The sequence below is a fragment of the Erigeron canadensis genome, chromosome 7 (assembly GCF_010389155.1).
Source record: "Erigeron canadensis isolate Cc75 chromosome 7, C_canadensis_v1, whole genome shotgun sequence".
NCBI lineage: Eukaryota > Viridiplantae > Streptophyta > Magnoliopsida > Asterales > Asteraceae > Erigeron > Erigeron canadensis.
The window spans coordinates 33,819,529-33,837,981 of NC_057767.1; the positions used below are offsets into that span (position 1 = coordinate 33,819,529).

An 18,453-nucleotide genomic window follows, 5' to 3' on the forward strand; every position below is an offset into this window, starting at 1 on the left:
ATGAAAATAATGATCCAATACATTATACAACATTGATATCACACACCATAAACATTATATTTGCTATCATGATTCATGACAAAGGGAAAATCACTTAGAAGATCGACCCAAACTAAGTGAAGTGACAACCTCATTTTCTTCTTGACTTTCTTTATAATTATGGTCATCGTGCTTTATTGGTCCAGTAAGAGCCTGATAGACCCCAGAAGCCAATGTGAGTTCGACGGATAATGGTGGCTGACTCGGTGGAGCAAGCATTAGTCGTAGTGGATCAGGAAAGAGATCGGCGAGGCAGGGTTGTGTACCTCTTTGAAGCGTATGGTTGTATGTAGCTCGTAGATGGATGTCCAAGTGCTCTATTAATGTGTCATGGTCTTTGCATATTTTATTGCAAACATAGCATGCTACTTGGTGGTTAGCTTCCATATTTTGTTATGTAAGGAAAAATGTAAACATGGACTAAGCAATTAGTCTTAAATACAAATGCAAGTAGACTAAGGTCACGAATAGATGGTTTGGAGGAGACAGGACGAGACAACAAACGAGTTCAGGTCCGATGATGACAAGTGTATGGTCGATGAGGTGCTCGGGCAACCAAAAAACGATGGATATCGTGATTAGTCGATAAAGGAGTTAAGTTCGCATAAAGTGTGCAAGATCATGCATTTATTAGCGCGATAGAAATCGTAAAAATCATATGAATAACCCTAAAACGTGAAATTAATGAATTGTCCATACATAAAAAACTTAGCCAGTTTAACGTGAAATAATGGTACTTAATATTAATCGTTTGCTTAAACCACCTTTGAATTTTGATATATTTGTGACATCACATCCATATTTTCTTTATAAAAAAAATACGGATTATAGGATTTCTCTAGCTTGAGTTCTTGAAAAACAACTTACTAATTAACTATAAAAAAACGGTAGATTAATTGGAACCATTTGATCTCATGTACCGAATTATTACACATATAACTCCCAGCAAGAGTGTAAAGGTAAATCAACCACTTAATTAATTATATTTTTCCATAAAAATGAAAACACATTTTTTAAAAAATGGGATTTACTATATATTATGTGTCCATTAGACATATGATAGTAATTAATTCACTTTCATATCTTTCTTTACATAAACATAGTTAATACTATTGTTATCATATGACTAATGGGCACATAATAGTAGTATCGTTTTATTTTACACAAATTAAATGATTTTTAAATTAAAAATTAATAAACAGTAAATAATTTTCAATATATTTTTAGAAACAACATAGTTCCGTAATTTATACGAGGGTTACAAATAGAAAAACCCCAAACATACATATTTATTTTGCAATTCACCACTAAAGATACTAGTTTCATTTTCTATTGAACAATATGATTGTTAATTTAACTAATCCATTACTCTTTCACTAAAAAAAATAATAATAATAAAAACCATACATCTTTCGGTATCTCATATTGACATACTGTCGTTAAAAGTCAAAACAAGTTTTTTCTTTTTAAATAAATACAATTAACAAAATAAGTTTTTATTGGATGTGATCAAGTCGGATACAAATAGAAAAAGTTATACTTAGTAAATGATTTAAAAAATGTGTATAAAGATATATTAATGCATATAGAATTAAAAGAAAATAACAATATATTTATACAACGATGAAAGGATGATTAGACGTTTAAATTTGCATTAATATGATAACAGTGCATAAAATTTATGCTCGGTAAAAACACCAATCTCACATAAAAACCAAAAGATATAGTTTCGCCACTTGATTTTGACAAGTTTCGAACATGTGATTTACAACTTCATATGTGGGTTTAAATGGTCACATGGTACCGATATCACTGAGATTTCATCCTTTTATTCATTTCCATCTTTTATCTCAATCTCAATAATAAAATTAAAAAAGTATTGGTTTACATGGACAAGCAAATTTGGAAAAAATAAAACAATGGACATCATTACATAAACAACCAAGGTGCCTTAGTCCTTCCCGAGGTCAGTTTAAAGTTCAAACCTCACTAAGTAAACATCTTTTAAGTGACTAGAAAAGAAAATGAAAAACACTTAGATGTGAACCATCTCATCCCTTTTCCCATTTAATTTTACAAAATACCTACAAAAATTTTAAAAATAATTTCTTAAAAAAAAAGCTATTTAGGTAACCGAGAATGTTACTTATCACATTTTCAAGATTCATTACTAGATTATCTCAACATTTAGTTGGGATAAAACTTTGTCTCTTCTGCAGGATTTAAACATGTTTTATTGGAGGAATAATTTATCAGTGAAATTCTTTTAAATGTCTTTTTCATGTCTCAAACTTAAAACCTACAACACGTAAAGCCGATGTTCAACTACTAAGCTATAATAGAAAGTACAATGACATAAGTTGGAAGTTATTACACTGACATTTATATTATCGATATGTTTAATGTTTATAATGAACCGCGCACTTTACAAGAGTAACACTAGAATAATTTTCAGCGCTCCAGTTAAAATGTTGCCATGCCTTTCATAAGTGCAAACATACCAATGTATGGTCGGCATCATGCAATAGATTGTCAACATATAACAGTACATCTATGAAAAGGAAAGTTTCTTTTTTTTTTTTCATTCTTGTTTTCAAAAAATACGAAAAACATAAAAGATGGTCAAATTATAGTTTTCAATTTTTTTTTCCAAAGAGTCAAAAATTATTATTTTTTATACTTTTCATTGAAAAATGGAAAAACATTTTTTTATTTTTTATTTCAGTTTTTTAAATTTTAGAAATCTCAAATTATATTCACTCCTTCGTTACACTTTCGTTCCCTATCACCCCTCGTCCCTGCCCCCTAAATAGATCGAAACAAAAATTAAACTTTTGGTTCCTCAAGTTCTCGGGATTTTCAATTATTTCCGTTAAGTAATTAGTTACAGAAAAAACTCTGAAGTTGGTCAATTTTTTTACTTTTCACTCTGTGACTAACAACCGTCTATTAGGTCCGTTAAGTGAGGGGCAGATTTGTCATTTTGCCATGGTCCTATCTTATTCTTCTTCCAAAACTTAAACACAAACCCATATTTTGAAAATCACGACGGGTGCAAAAAGAAATGTCAACGGAAAAACACATCGAGCGTGCACACACACACACGCTCAGAAACACATACAAACACACATTCAACACACACATCCAAAATCGAAAACAAGGGTTTTCATATTCGGAATTGCTTGGATCGGGATCGGATTTGGCTAGATTTAGTTGGATTAGAAGTGCAATTGCTTTGTTTTATCTTTTGTTTTCGATTCAAACTAGTTTTACAGATGAGTAAAATTTTCCCGGCAAAGTCTATATCGGATTTATTCTGGCTAAGGTTCGTGCGCAATTGATTTCTGAGTCGATTACAACATATTTCGTGTTTTGATCCGAAAAAACAAGAAATAAATCTAGATTTTAATTTTTCCAGCGTACTTTTAAAATTTCTGGTCACCGTGACAGTTTCTCTTTTTGCAAAACCTAACGAATTTAGGTTTGTGTATGAGTGTGGAAGGAGGAGTAGAAGAAGAATAGATCACGGTGAAATGGCGAATTTGCCCCTCATTTAACGAACCTAATAGACGGTTGTTAGTCATGGAGTGCAAAGTGAAAAATTTGACCAACATCAGGGTTTATTTTGTAACTAATTCACCTAAAGACAATAACTGAAAATCTTGTCAACTTGAGGGACCAAAATAGTAATTTTCTCTTCTATGTATCACGGTACAGTATTTACTAAAGGCATATATTGAAAAGAATCCTTAAAACTGAAGGATTATTTTCTTACGGTTACTTATTCACAACCCTTTTGTAACAAATAAAATAGGTATAAAAATCTTGAACAGGTGGAAAACTGATGTTACCACGCAACTACAAACTACGAATGTCATGACCACAACTAAACGATGAAGGACAACATAAATCTTTATAGATTTGATCTGAATCTTGTCATAGAAAGTGCAAAACCGATAATGCAATTTACAACGGTATTCAAGTAATATCATTCATGTGACACGAAACATATTTTTCAGGTAGAGCATAAAAATGCATTCAGAAACATCTGTATGATCCATTTTTGCAAGAACTAAAATTACTTGGAAAAAATGGTGCTTCTTTCACTTCTGAATCGAGAGAAACTCAAAGCTGCGGAGAGGATCTTCATTGCCGACTTTTGCAGTACGGCTAAAACCCGATGGCTTGGTGTCAAAGACTGGTTGTGGTTGGACTCTTTGAGTAGTCGATAAGCGGGCCCCGTTGGACATGATATGCCGAGATAACCGGCTTTCTAATGCTTCCACTGAGGGGCTTGGTTTGTTGCCTGCGGTGGCTGCACGTCTCGACGAGTCCCCATTTCGAGAGGATCGGATTCTTTCAGAATCAGGTTGCTACAGATCGAGATATCAAGTGAAAGTCAACTTTCAATATTAGGAGTCGAAATTAGAAATAAAAAATGACTCTAAGCTTACCACATCCTTTGATGAAGGTATATCGGAAATCTTGTTTCGTGAATGTTCATGACGGCCGCCATTTGAAGAATTTTTTCTAGAAAATGCTCCTACTGCACCTGACAATTTATCGCGGATATCTTGACCAGCTGCACAAAAAAAGAAACACTTTCAATACTGTAATACCTAAACCCAATAACCCCAAACCAACTTATAACCATTGATAAAAGCAATAAGTATCAATGGTTTGTTCATAAGTGATACCCGAGGTTCTTGTTGGCTTTTCGGCTGATGTTCCGCTGTTTATACCTGCATTCCCACCTTGAAGCTGCAAAATAAAGATCAAAATAAGCAAAAATTTGAAACAAACGTCATAGATATAGAAATAAATATTAAATATTTTCTGGCACTCACTCGTCCTCTGGAGCTAGCACCAATTTGAGGGTACTTCATAATGGTCCAATCGAATATATAGTCAAACTGATAGCCTGTAATTGTAATATTGTGTGAGATCATGGGTCAAAAGGTAGCTATGCATTCACATTTATAAGTTCATATTATATCAATTGTGAGATTTCACCTTCACGAATAAAGAGATCCCGGAAAAGCCTCTTCAAATAGGAATAGTCGGGTTTGTCCTCAAACCTCAATGATCGACAGTATTGGAAGTATGACATGAACTCTGATGGGTATGATTTACACAACACCTGGTGGTCAATATTATACATTAATTTTAAGTATAATTCATATTGCTAAATTGTCGGGAAACCTTCTTTTTTCGAAACATACATATATCCATACATATGGCATGTGTAAATATCACACACATTATCAGTAGTAGTGTAGTACCTCTATTGGAGTTGACATCTTCTTTTCACTTATTTTGTCATATTTCTGCTTTTTGTTTCCTGCTCTGAGTCCCTGCCACGGAAGGCTAAAATGCACATGTTCAACTCAGGTTAAAGCATGCAGAAGACAAAAAGGGGGGATATTGTAAACTAAAAAGATAAATATTTGAAAGAAAGCAGAAACTTATCCTTTACCTTCCTCTTAGGAAATACATAAGTACGTAACCAAGAGATTCAAGATCATCCCGTCTACTTTGTTCTGCAGGATTATACGTAACTCTTAGATTGCATTGAAATGTTTAAAACATTCACTAAAAACATAAATATTAATGTGATAAACCACTTACCAACACCAAGGTGCGTGTTGACACTCGCATAGCGGGCAGTGCCTGTAAGATTCTTGTTTTCCCTAAAATGAGGTTCATAAAAGTTCATAATATAGATATGATACAAAACTGAAAAAGAATAATTATATATTCATTATTAATGGAACTGAAAAAGAAAGTACAAAATAAGTTTCGGCAGAACCCAACCAACCCGTCCTACTTAAACCATTAGACTCCAAAGGAATTTCTTCCCATAAGATGATTTATTGGCCATTAAATAAAATGATATACAATGACTTGATTTATATTTTTTAATAGATTTCAGAGAACTGGAATTACCTGTATGGTATATGTTTATGAGTTTGAAGATCTCTATACTTTTTTGCAAGGCCAAAATCAATGACGTACACCTGCCAAGATAAGCGAAATTAGCCAAAAAAAAGTAAACTAGATAGATGACATGTTGATCATACTGTTGCTCCAAAGTTGACATTCTTTCTAGCATATAATGAAGTTGGTTAAACTCAGTTTCAGCATCAAATATTTAAAAATGATCTATCATGCTCCAAATAATTCAAAATCAAAAACACAAGTTCATCACTAGGAAAATTCAAAAACACAAAGGTTGTTAAACATACTTGTTATGAAGTACTAACACAATATATATGGTCAACAATCACCTAAATCAATGGTTCACACACTAAAAATACACAATCCATTGGTAGCAAAAATGATAAATCACACAGGTTGGCAATAGGCATAACGGGTTGCTTTAAGGATAGTAAGAACAGATTACGTTGCAGTGGGTTATTATACTCCCTTATAAAATTTGTGGCTTGATGAATTGCATAAATCTTAGATACACGAAAAACCAATATAGCCCTACATCTCATATATTAATTAATACCTATCTTATTTAGTCAAACTTTCCATTTATGTAATAGGCTCATCTTAATTAATATATTACGAGCACGGTACCCGCGCGTTGCAGCGGATACCATTGATAGGGCATCCAACGTCGTGATTACCGAAAATGGTATAAATGGGCAATCAATAAAGTATGGCCAAACAATGCAGAAATAAATGTATTTTAACATGTTAAACAAAAATTACTATCTGTACAAATAAATGCAGAAGCTTATCAAACCAATGTTGATGCATCAACAAACTATTAACACTAAAACCACAAAATGATGAGGAATAAATCTGAAAATAGTTTTTGAAATTGAAATCTTGAAGATCTGATGATAGATTTGAATTTGAAAGCATAAGGAATGGAAGTCATTTCAATTTTGAGGAGTGAGCAGGAGGCCGTGTTTACCCCAAGAAATATTTATTAGGAGATGAAAGATATTGGGTAATATTTATTATTAATGGGTAAATATTTATTGGGAGATGGGAGATTCAGATTGTTGGAGAAATAGATGGAGATTAGAGACAAAGAGAAGGAGTGAAGCAAGGGCAAAAAGATAATATCGCATGTCCCAAATAGTGTAAACTTTCAACAAGGGTTAGGATAATTTTTAATAGGGATTATAGATATAACTAAAACAGGATCCTCAAGAAACAACTGGCACCACCAGGACCCTCTTTGCGGATAACTTCCCGCCCGCCCCTCTCTTGTTTTTATTTACTATGATAGCTAAAGTACCCGTTCTAAGCTTCTCAATATGTTTTTAATGCTAATCTTAAGTCCTACAATTTCCTTAAAGAACTATGTGACTCTAAATCTCACATATACGTAGCGAATGTCATGGGGAAAACCGCTAATGAACGAGTTAGGTTATGTTTATAAATGATGCTATTTTTGAGGTAGCATTTTCTAATTTCCACAGATTCACATGAAAATTATGTACATAATTTACATTATGTTAAGTAGTCATCAAGTACTATGATATTGCATATTCCTAACACAACGTTTTCTTTTAAATAATCATTAACTTGGAATTATGATGATATCACATAGTTAACTTTCAATTATTCACTAATTCAGTATTTTCAGTGTTTCACCTTTTCATTTAAACTTTATATACCTTTATATGTTTGACCCCTATCGATATAATATAAAACTAGATTGGGTTACTTCTGTAACTATAGATGAAACTAATTCCTCTATATAGAGAGGACCTCGTGGATTACACTTCAAACATCAAGGAACAATTGTTTTTTTGTGAAACTTTTTCTATGTAAAGACCCCACAAAGACATGTACCTAGTAACACATGCAATGATGGGGAGAAAAAAGCCATGCAATAGGCTAACTAAATTTAAAGATTACCTGATTAGCTTTGCGACCAAGACCCATTAAAAAATTGTCGGGTTTGATGTCACGGTGAAGAAAACTCCTGGCATGCATGTACTCAACTCTGTTTATCTGTGGTACAAATAATTATGAGTTTTAATCAAAATTTAATCTTTGATGATGTTGAATACTTGAATGCCCATGGCCATGAACACTTACTAGTTGATCTGCAAGCATTAAAACTGTCTTCAAGCTAAACTTTCTATTACAGTAGTTGAAAAGGTCTTCGAGGCTTGGCCCAAGAAGGTCGATAACCATGACATTATACTCGCCCTCGACTCCAAACCACTTAAGGTTCGGAATTCCAGCTTCATTACAAGTAAAAATTATTAGATAACATAGAAGGAGCAATATCAAACCATTATCTCATAAGATTGTGTCACTTCTGGTTGTGATTCCCATCTAACAGAGTAAAGGTACAAAATGTGTGAAACGGGTAGATTGTCAACCTAAGTTAATGTTTTATGCATAAACTTCCAAAATCGTTTTATTCAAATAAAAGAAGTTTATTCTTGAGAAAGTGTAGCCTCTACAATCAATCATATTCTATATGTTAATTATTTACAGAAGACTTGAATAATTTTGGTACAAAAAGTATGGTCAACCCAAAGCATTTTAACCTGTATGAACTTTAACCCAATTTAACCTTAGACCTTAGTTGGTCCATTAAGCAACCCGCCTGACCAAGCCATTATGCCACCTCTAGATAATATGGACATCTAGATCATTTGGTGACCTTTGTAAATCAATTGATAAACTTTCTTGAACAACAGTACTTGACATTTCATTGCAAATTAACACTCATTCTTCCAAAAATGTCAGAAAACATCATAGTTTGCACTAATGAGTAGTTAGATGCAAAATTGTCAGAAAACCTAATGATGATTTGTTTAAAAGTAAAGCATTTAAAGACAACACGCGTGCACACATACACACACAGAGATAGAGAGAGACTCACTTCCTCCTTGAAGAAGCATATATACTTTAGATTCATAATGAAGTTGAGGATGCTTCGTTTTAACAGATTCCTAAAGTGTATGAAAGGAGCAACATGTTAGATTTTATACTAAGATGGATGAGGATCATGATAGATGTTCAAAAAAAGAACCAAAAATTTCATCAAGAAAATAGCTCCTACACAGATAAAGGTCCATCGTCGTTTTTAATTTCCAGTAAGGAAAGGTAAAAGCTTTCCCTGTTTGGTTCAAATGTTTGCTACAGTCTCTATAGTAAACAAAGGCATTCTAAACCTTCAGTATAGAATCAAAACTAAACACTTTTGCTCCTTAACTTCACAAGATGTGGCGTGCGGGAGTCTTCACGTATTAGATTGACATCAGTAAATGCATATTATTCAATATCTTATCAGAAAGATAGAATGACCAACTTTCCAAACAAACATATTCTTTTTTCAATCCCCCAATTTTATTTTTATTTTTTAATTAACATGAACAAGCAAATTTGGACTAAAAACCACCAGAAAGGTGGCCTAGTAGTGGAGCATCCAGACGTCCACCCAAGAGGTCTCAGGTTAGAATCTCCCTGGTAAACATCCTGGGGTGGGTGAAAGGATTCGGATATCGTGACAGGAACATCCCTGTTAGACCGTGGAGCATGGACATCTTAGTTAACCCCCCACCAGTAACCTCAATAGGGAAAACCTTCTCTATTTACATGGTTAAGCAAATTTGGACTAAAAAACAATAGGTGTATCGTATATCCTAAACTGCTAGTTTGTTTGTTTTTTGTACTTATCCAGCTGAATACTAAGTCCCGTTTATAATCGGTCTACCAAGCTGCTAGTATTTGCTTATGTAGCAAAAATGATCTACCAAGCAATCAATCAAATAATGATAGAACTTCATAATCATCATAATAAAAAGAAGGCAATACCAGCTTAATAGCAACTTCTTCTCCACTTTGAAGATTAACACCTGCCATATCATCAAACCAATATTAAAATTTAACTATTGTTTTACAGATAATGAAATTAATAAATAAATAAATAAAAAATAAAATAAAATAAAACTAATTCAGGAAATACCTAAATAAAGTTCACCAAAAGATCCACTCCCAATTTTCCTACCAAGTTTAAACTTCCCACCAACTACATGATCCATTTTTCTTTTTCTTGAAATCAACTCTAAATTCCAATTCAAAATCAAATACACAAAAATCTAATCTAAAACCTCAAATTAGGGTCTAAAATAATCAAAAATACTTGAACCCTAATTAATATTTACAAAACCAACCTCAAAACTTTGATTAAAATATATTATAAACAAAAAAAAAAACTGTTATATAAAAATTCAATAAACACACAAATTAACAATCTTTTTAATAAAAGACAACAGACCCAGATGATAAATTTTTGATAAAGATAACTTCTTTAAACTATGTAAGTAATAAAGATACAAACTTGATGACACCCAGATGGTTATTTGTTATATAAAAAAAGAGATATGCATATGTGCTTGTGGGGGGGACAAACAAGCGAAAATTGAGGGGGGGAAAGGAGATAAAGATGAGATTTTTATGTGTTATTTGGTGCTTTGGAGAGTGAAATATGATGAAATAATGGTAAAATAAATAGTATAGATATAGATACAGATATATAAAATATGTATATATGTTTGTAAGTAATGATGATGAATAAAACACAAGGAAAAGGAAAAATCGTGAGGCAGAGGATAAATAAAGAGTAAAGCAAGTGATGATGATGATGGTATTATTTTATTTGTTTGATTTGTTAAAATAATGAGGATTTAACTAATTTAAATTAAATAAGATGATTAATTTAATAGAAATAATTATAGTAAGTAATCCATGGCTTCTTTTTATCGACCGCCTAACACGTTTTGGTCTTTTGTTGAACTCGAATGACACATATTTGCTCCATTTTTTTTCTTCTTTATTTGTAGTTTGTGCTCCAAACGTGATACCACCACTGACTCGATATGTTATTTGCATATCTAAGTGAATATTGGATCTATATATTAAGGACATGATTGGTTGGGGTTTTAAAAGGTAAGTAATGATATTGATTATAATAAATGGTAATTGTTTTGTTATTATCTAATTAATCATTAACTACTATTGGTTAATACTCCATTACTCATTCAAATATGGGGATTGGACTAGGTAATCAATTTTAAAAACCACTTTCCTTCTTTTCCTATTTTTTCTCACTTATGCAACCGTAGCTGGTAGGATATTTTTATTTTTTTTCTTTAACCACAATTAACTAACTTAAATATAGTTATAACTATATTTACATTTAAGTATGTAGAACTCATATAACTACATAGATTTTAAAAAAACAAAAAACTACATAGATTTATATAATTTAAATAAATTTAAAATTATTTATTAATATTATTTTTAATTTCTATTATTATTTTAATATTTATATATAAAGATATTTAAACTATAAACATCACTTTTATACATATAATTCAAAATTTATAAATATATATTACTTACAATATAGTGATATACCAAGCAATATCAAAGAAGTATTCATTGCATTCCATAATATTTTCATTGTCTTTCCCTTTCCCATTATATAATTTGAACCAAACACCCCCTAATATTATAAAGGCTATACACTACTGGATTTTTTATTCTAAATTTTAATATATTAGTCACATTAATTTGTTTATGTTACTATATTTAAAAATATATATATAACATCATAAAAGAATCCCAAGTTAATAAATATAAAATCACAATCAAATAAGATAGAAAAGTAATTAACATAAATCATCATTTATAAATTTATTAAGATAGTATTAGTTTCCATATTAGTTAGTTTACAAATTATTAATTTTCATGTATTAGGTTAGTGGACTCTATAAATACAACCTCTTGTAATCCTCATTAATCACAAATTCAATACAATAACCTTATAAGGTTTTTCATGGTATCAGAGTCAGGTTCCGATCCTCGCTTTTTATTTATTGTGCTCGTGGTACAGTGCTATATATGCTAGTGTATCATTTTGACAGGTAACAACCCTTTGATGCTTGATCAGGTTGTTTATCAGCTTAGTCGTACCTTCGCCATTCAAGACATGGGGCAACTGTCCTATTTCCTGGGTGTGGAAATCACACGTACAAGTTCAGATTTGTTTCTATCTCAATCCAAATATATTACAGATCTCTTGGAACGCGCAAATTTGTCCAATGCCAGACCAGGTCCATTTCCACTTTCTACATCTGTGGTTTTGTCTAATGGTGATAGCACTGCTTTCTTGAATCCAGTAAAATACTGCAATATTGTCGGGGGTCTCCAGTATGCTACACTTTCTAGGCCCGCTATCGCTTTTTTTGTGAACAACGTGTGTTAATACATGCATTCCCCGACTAATAATCATTGGTCCGCTGTTAAGCGTATTTTTCATAACTTACAAGGGACATCCGATTACGGATTACGCATCTCTAGCAACTCATCAACTCAGTTACATGCTTATGTCGATGCCTCTTTCAATGCTATTAATGCTTACTCTGATGCTGATTGGGTTGGTTGACTAGATGATCGTCGATCCACGGGGGGATTTGCTATATATCTAGGATTTAATCTTGTCTCTTGGTCTGCTAGAAAACAACGCACTGTATCTCGGTCATCCACAGTGGCTGAGTACAAGGCTATGGCTGACACTGTCGCCGAACTTACATGGCTTCAATCTCTACTTCAAGAATTGCGCAGTCCTATACAAATTACTCCAACATTGTGGTGTGACAATCTAGGCGCTACATATTTGTCAGCTAATCCCGTCTTTCATGCTCGCACAAAGCATGTGAAAATTGATTTTCATTTTGTACGAGAGAAGGTTGCTCAAGGAAATTTGTCTGTAAAGCTCATATCTTCACATGATCAGATTACTGATTTTTTACGAAGGCCTTATCTTCAGATCGGTTCATACTCTTGCTATCCAAGTTAAGAGTCGCACAACGGCTTTAGATTGGGGGGGGGGGGGGAGTATTAAGATAGTATTAGTTTCCATATTAGTTAGTTTACAAATTATTAATTTCCATGTATTAGGTTAGTAGACTCTATAAATAAAACCTCTTGTAATCCCCATTAATCACAAATTCAATACAATAACCTTATAAGGTTTTTCAATAATACAAAATTATCTTTTTCCTAACATTACCAACTACCACACACAAAACTAGTCGTCTCGCTAGCAAATTATCCACGTGGATAACGAAGTTATAAATTGAATGAGTTTTTCCTAAGCTTAAAATTTAAGTAGAACCAATTTTTCAAGCATATAATAAAACGAAAAGAAGGTGGCGTGTTGCGGCGGTGATGGAAGTGATGACAGGGTATAGTGATGTAATAGCGATGGCGGTGATGGGGTCATTTATCTGACGGACTCTGCCTTCAGATTTACAAAATCGTCAGTATATCGAATGACCATCTCTAATAAAAGAGCATGAAATTTTAAGAACACCCATATAATTTTTATAATTTATCGATATACGATTTTTGAGATAAAAGATTATGAAAGAATTAGAAAGAATAAAATGATTTATGGATAAGATAGAAAAATATGAGTTGTTGAGATGAGGAAAGAGAGAAATAGTATTATAGTTATTTTATGTAAATATAACATTAATAGGAGGGCATTTTAGGAAAGTAAATGTTGAAACATAAAATCAATATTGAAATTTTAAGTTTAATGTTGAAAATCAAGGATAAATTTGCTATATAATATACTATAAATAAGTAAATATAACATAAATAGGAGGACATTTTAGGAAAGTAAATGTTTAAACTTAAAATTAATATTGAAATTTTAAGTTCAATGTTGAAAATCAAGGGTAAATTTGTTTTATGCTATAATATATATATATATATATATATAGATAGATAGATAAGTTAAACGGAGTGATTTTTTCATTCAACTTATTTGAAAACAACGAGTTTTTGATTTAGATGAATCTTACTGAATTAGATTACTTGGTTTTGAATTACTTTTTTTTTTACTAACATCACTTGCTTAACGATATGAATACAAGGTTGGGGAGCTCGTGACTCGGGATAGGATCGAGGAGACGAGGAGTCACGAGTTTTTAAAAACTTGAACCGGAATCTGAAAAAACCTGGATCAGCTTTTTATATAGAAAATATATAGTTTTTGAAATTATATGGAATAAACTTCAAACTTAAAACATAATTGTTTAAAAACTTAATATTAATACTTCAAACTTCATTCAGTAGAAACATAAACTTAAACCAAATTAGGATTTTTTTATTTTTAAAAAAAAAAAAAATTGACCAAAATTGACCCGAGTTTTGACCCGATCCAGCCGATTCTTGACCGATCTGACCGATTTTTGACCAATCCATGCGAGTTTGATTGAGTTTTACAATCGACTAAGTCGTTGACCGAGTTTTCACCCAATTTTAGCCAACTCAACCCGTTTAATCCCTGATTCTGATCCCAAGTTTCCGGCCGAGTCGACCGAGTTTTACAACACTGTATAGATATCCTATATATTTATTTGCAGCTATATAAAAAAAGTAAAATTATTTAGAAAAATAAAATTCTCATAGTAAAATAATATGATCTTTTTTTGTTATATATATCCATCTTTTTATTGGCCATATATTGAACGTTTCTCCTACGATGAAAAAGTGGATTGCTGTTGTTGAAAATTTAATTCACTTGCTTTCTCTATGCTACACGTATATTGTATTGCTCTATACAAATAAACAAAATGATATGTTATTTTATTAATGCATGAAAAATGTGATTAATTTTATAAAACATACAGGTGGAGTATAGTTGCACTCCAAGTTTCCTTGACTTACATGTTCTCATATACAGCCAATCAACTTATTCATTTATGTATTATTTATACTTTGATAATGGTATCCAACTTTCTTAAATGACTTTTGAGCTTATGATTATCCAACTTTCTTAAATGACTTTTGAGCTTATGATTGATTAGGATAAATTCTATACGAGAGATACATATGTAACAACCTATAAAAAAAGGACATGGATTATATGATATTTTCTAGATAAAAGCATAGTAAAAGAATAACCGATACACACACAAAAAAAAATCAACTATAAAAGTTATATAAAAGAAACCTATATATAATGACTTTTATTTCTGTTTCTTATGAATTTGGATAATCTAACTGATTTTGCAAGTCTAGAATCATAACTAGTGAACTTGGAACAATTATTTTAACGAGTACAAGTCGGTACAAGTCTTTATTAATAGATTATCACTGTATTGATCTACTATAATATAAAGTAAATGTCATCCTCCCCCTTTTTCAATTATGATTTAATCTGCTTATTTTATCCATCACTTGCTTATGCATATATATTTCCAGAAAAATATCTATACCGTAGACTTTACTTAAGCTAAGTACTGTCACTTTAAAAAAAGTTACAAATTAAACCTTTAAATTTGATAAACATATATAGCCCCCTGAATTTTACATAACCCCCTTGAATTTTACATAATTTTCCCCTGCTTTACTTAAGATAGGTACTACATGCTTTACCTAACTTTTCCCCTATATTTCCATATCTTTATTGATATACTAAAAATAATTTTAATGAGATAATCTACAATATATATCTCTCACTCCTAAAAGAACTACGCCTTTTACATCAATAACCTATAATACTCTTTGTCCACGCCGCCATCAGTCGCCGTTGTCTTCATCATACCGTCGCCGCATTACGTGTGTATTACAATCAAGACATTAGGTAACTGTTTATATATAGAAGGAAAAACCGAAAAACTTGAAAGTAGAGAAAAATCATTTTCAAAACACATATTTTTGAAACAAGTCAAAAGACATCGTTTAACAAAAAGAAATTAGAGTATACTAAAACGAATATTTTTCCTGAACATCAAATTTTTATCACCAGGACACCACCTATAACTCTATAAGGACTTAAGATGTTACATGATGCCGACAAGGTAGAGCCCAATATAAATAGTCCATCAACACCAGAAACAAAACTAATCTTGTCAAGCCCAATATAAATAGTCGATCTCGAGGCTAGACGAGATGGACCATAATTTGATCATGCTACGCCAGAAACCTAAAAGAAACACCTAAGCTTGATGCTAAGGGCTTTTACAATGGTGGTGTATAAAATAGTTCTTAAATAATTGAAAAAGATTAAGCTAGAATGCTAGATTTCTATAGTATGATAGGATTTATAATGACATGGGTTGAGACAAGTCCATGTTTATAGACCTCTTGAGAATTTTGTGTGTATCATGTTTATAAAGCTTTTTAAGATTTATTACATCTTATAATAGAAATGGGATTATAAATTGATGACATGTTTTGATTATATATCTATGGAGAAGTTTAGCATTACAAAAATTTCAAGACCCATCATTTGTTCATAAGTGTAAGATCTTTTTCTTTAACATAAAGTCAAATTCTTAAAATTAAAAAAACCAAATAAACATGATAAATGTGATTAATTTGATAGGTATGTCACCTAGACAGTTTGGTCCTTTACATTCAATCCTTTAATTTGATATATTTCTTTCATTTTTATTTACCATTATAACCAATGTTGCTTATGAATAGATCGGTAAAGAGCTAGTTAAAAGTAACTGCTCAGTGCCACCTTCCGCCGGTTTTGAGCCCCAATACCTCGACGACGGTAAAGAGCTAGTTATTGATGTAAAACGAACTACGAAAAAAGTTACACGAGTATTTCTAACTCCGCTTGCGGGTTACAATTCTAGTTGTATATGCCAAAACAAAGATTGGTGGTCAAAATTCAAAACAAAGGATGGTTGAAATATAAGCCGAAAACTAGATCCACGTTCACTTTATTGAACCCAAACATGTATATATGCACAAATATATATGTGTTTTTCAAACTTGGGCAACTAAACTTACTACCAATTTTGCATGTAGTCTGCTAGATATCGTAATTGCAACAAAGTAATCTGAAACATGAACTAAAATATGAAACGTATAATGCACCAGAGTAAAACTATAAAGTAACAACCCAAACTTAGAATTCTTAGAAATCTGAAGGCATTTAACATGAAGTCCCCATGTGTAGCAATCCGAGGCCTTCAACATACTTTTCCATTACATATACGCGGTTAGAACCCCTGAACTTCTCAAGTCTCGATTGTGCATGTGTCTCGGGATTATGGACCAGGATTCCCTCAATGAGAGATTGCAACAGTAAATCGCCATTGGCAGAAAGCTGCAAAACTTTGTATGCTCGGTTAATCTCAATTGTTTTGAATTTGAAAGCCACGGACCACGATTCTTCTTTCCTCACCCAAATCCAAGTGTTAGCATTCTCTGAGGAAATAACAGCTAGATAACCTTTTATAATTGTCACTTGGCTCGTGTCCCAGTTCCGTCCTGGCAATGGAAACGTAGAGAAGACGCCGGTGCTCAAATCAAATGTCATCATATGATAAGAGTACATAATTATGGGTAACTTATATTCGGCGACCCAATGCAAAGTTCCGTTGAAAAGACATTGGCATGAATGCAGATAAGGATGAATGGCAGGGCCACGAATCTCACACCAAGCGTCTGTTTTCAACGTGTACACAGAGTACACTTCTAGTGTATCGCGTTTGGTCCACCTCAAAATCTTGTAGTCATCACTGATGGCGTCGTATCCAAATCCAAATACATGATATGATGATCGGCGTTCAGATGGAATCAAAGTATGAATCCAAGCAGGACGGTCTTGTGCAGTTAGTTTGCGCCTTGTTGAAGGGTTCCATAGACTAATACCGTTTTCAGTTTTAAAAAGACATATAATTCCGTTAGATGAACCTACAACTCCGAAACCTGTAAAAGGATAATCAGCTGCTTGTACATTTGTATAGGGACTTGATGACAATTGGCTTTCTGAATGTAATGTGTATATGTAACTAAAAGGGTTATCTACTCCTTTATGATAAAATTGGTGAGCGATCATGAGTTTTTCATCAGGAGATCGGAGAGTATACAAACGGATGAAATCGGGGCTGCCAATACAAGCGCATAACGATTTGGAGACTGACCTAAACCGGAGAAGGGATTTAACCGGTAGCTTCGTGAAGATTTCAATAATCAAATCTTGGCACAGATTATTCGATAATTTGGAGTTCTTCATTCTCAAAGGAGATGGGAAGTTTTAATTACTTCTACATACTTTGCATATATATATATTATTTGTATTTGTATATATTGACAGTTTGACACCGATTTAAAAAATAGCTCACCTCTAGCAACGGGGAATCAACTAGGGTCTAGGGGTGAATGGGTGATCATGGGCTCAACCCGACCTGACAGGCTCAACCCGGCCCTGCCCGTGACCCGAAAAATACAAACTATGTCGTCCGAGGACCGACCCATGTTTCATTGGGTCGGTCTGGTCCGGGTTAGCATGTGGGCGCGGGTTTTTTGCGGGCCGTTAAACGGGTTTGATCGATTAGCCCGTATTTTGATCACCCCTAGAATTAACAAACACATACGATGGAGAAA

The 18,453-nt window shown here is 32.6% G+C and overlaps 2 protein-coding genes across 3 annotated transcripts; both read right to left on the reverse strand.

Moving 5' to 3' along the window:
- Nucleotides 1-3,933: 3,933 nt before the first annotated feature.
- Nucleotides 3,934-10,527, reverse strand: LOC122606944 (casein kinase I-like). Of its 2 annotated transcripts, none has more exons than XM_043779844.1 (14): nucleotides 9,992-10,527; nucleotides 9,841-9,881; nucleotides 8,906-8,975; nucleotides 8,107-8,255; nucleotides 7,924-8,019; nucleotides 5,986-6,056; nucleotides 5,668-5,729; nucleotides 5,516-5,579; nucleotides 5,322-5,406; nucleotides 5,053-5,179; nucleotides 4,887-4,960; nucleotides 4,737-4,800; nucleotides 4,494-4,591; nucleotides 3,934-4,412 (listed from the first exon to the last, which is right to left on the reverse strand). In XM_043779844.1, the coding sequence occupies exons 1-14, from the start codon at nucleotides 10,065-10,067 to the stop codon at nucleotides 4,143-4,145; spliced, it is 1,347 nt and encodes a 448-aa protein (XP_043635779.1). In that variant the 5' UTR covers nucleotides 10,068-10,527; the 3' UTR covers nucleotides 3,934-4,142. The 2 variants fall into 2 exon arrangements, with proteins under 2 accessions (XP_043635779.1, XP_043635778.1); XM_043779843.1 differs by having other exon boundaries at nucleotides 4,494-4,621; nucleotides 9,992-10,526.
- Nucleotides 10,528-16,996: 6,469 nt separating this feature from the next.
- On the reverse strand, nucleotides 16,997-18,082 carry LOC122609375 (F-box/kelch-repeat protein At3g06240-like). Its single transcript, XM_043782423.1, has one exon. It carries the CDS (start codon nucleotides 18,080-18,082, stop codon nucleotides 16,997-16,999), a length of 1,086 nt encoding a protein of 361 aa, XP_043638358.1.
- Nucleotides 18,083-18,453: the final 371 nt, after the last annotated feature.

Coding starts and splice junctions, on each gene's coding strand:
- LOC122606944 (XM_043779843.1), bottom strand. CDS start 10,067: ATGGATCATGTAGTTGGTGGGAAGTTTAAACTTGGTAGGAAAATTGGG. Junction 4,622..4,736: donor AAAGCCAACAAGAACCTCGG/GTATCACTTATG, acceptor TTTTTTGTGCAG/CTGGTCAAGATATCCGCGAT. Junction 4,413..4,493: donor TACCTTCATCAAAGGATGTG/GTAAGCTTAGAG, acceptor CTCGATCTGTAG/CAACCTGATTCTGAAAGAAT.
- LOC122609375 (XM_043782423.1), bottom strand. CDS start 18,082: ATGAAGAACTCCAAATTATCGAATAATCTGTGCCAAGATTTGATTATT.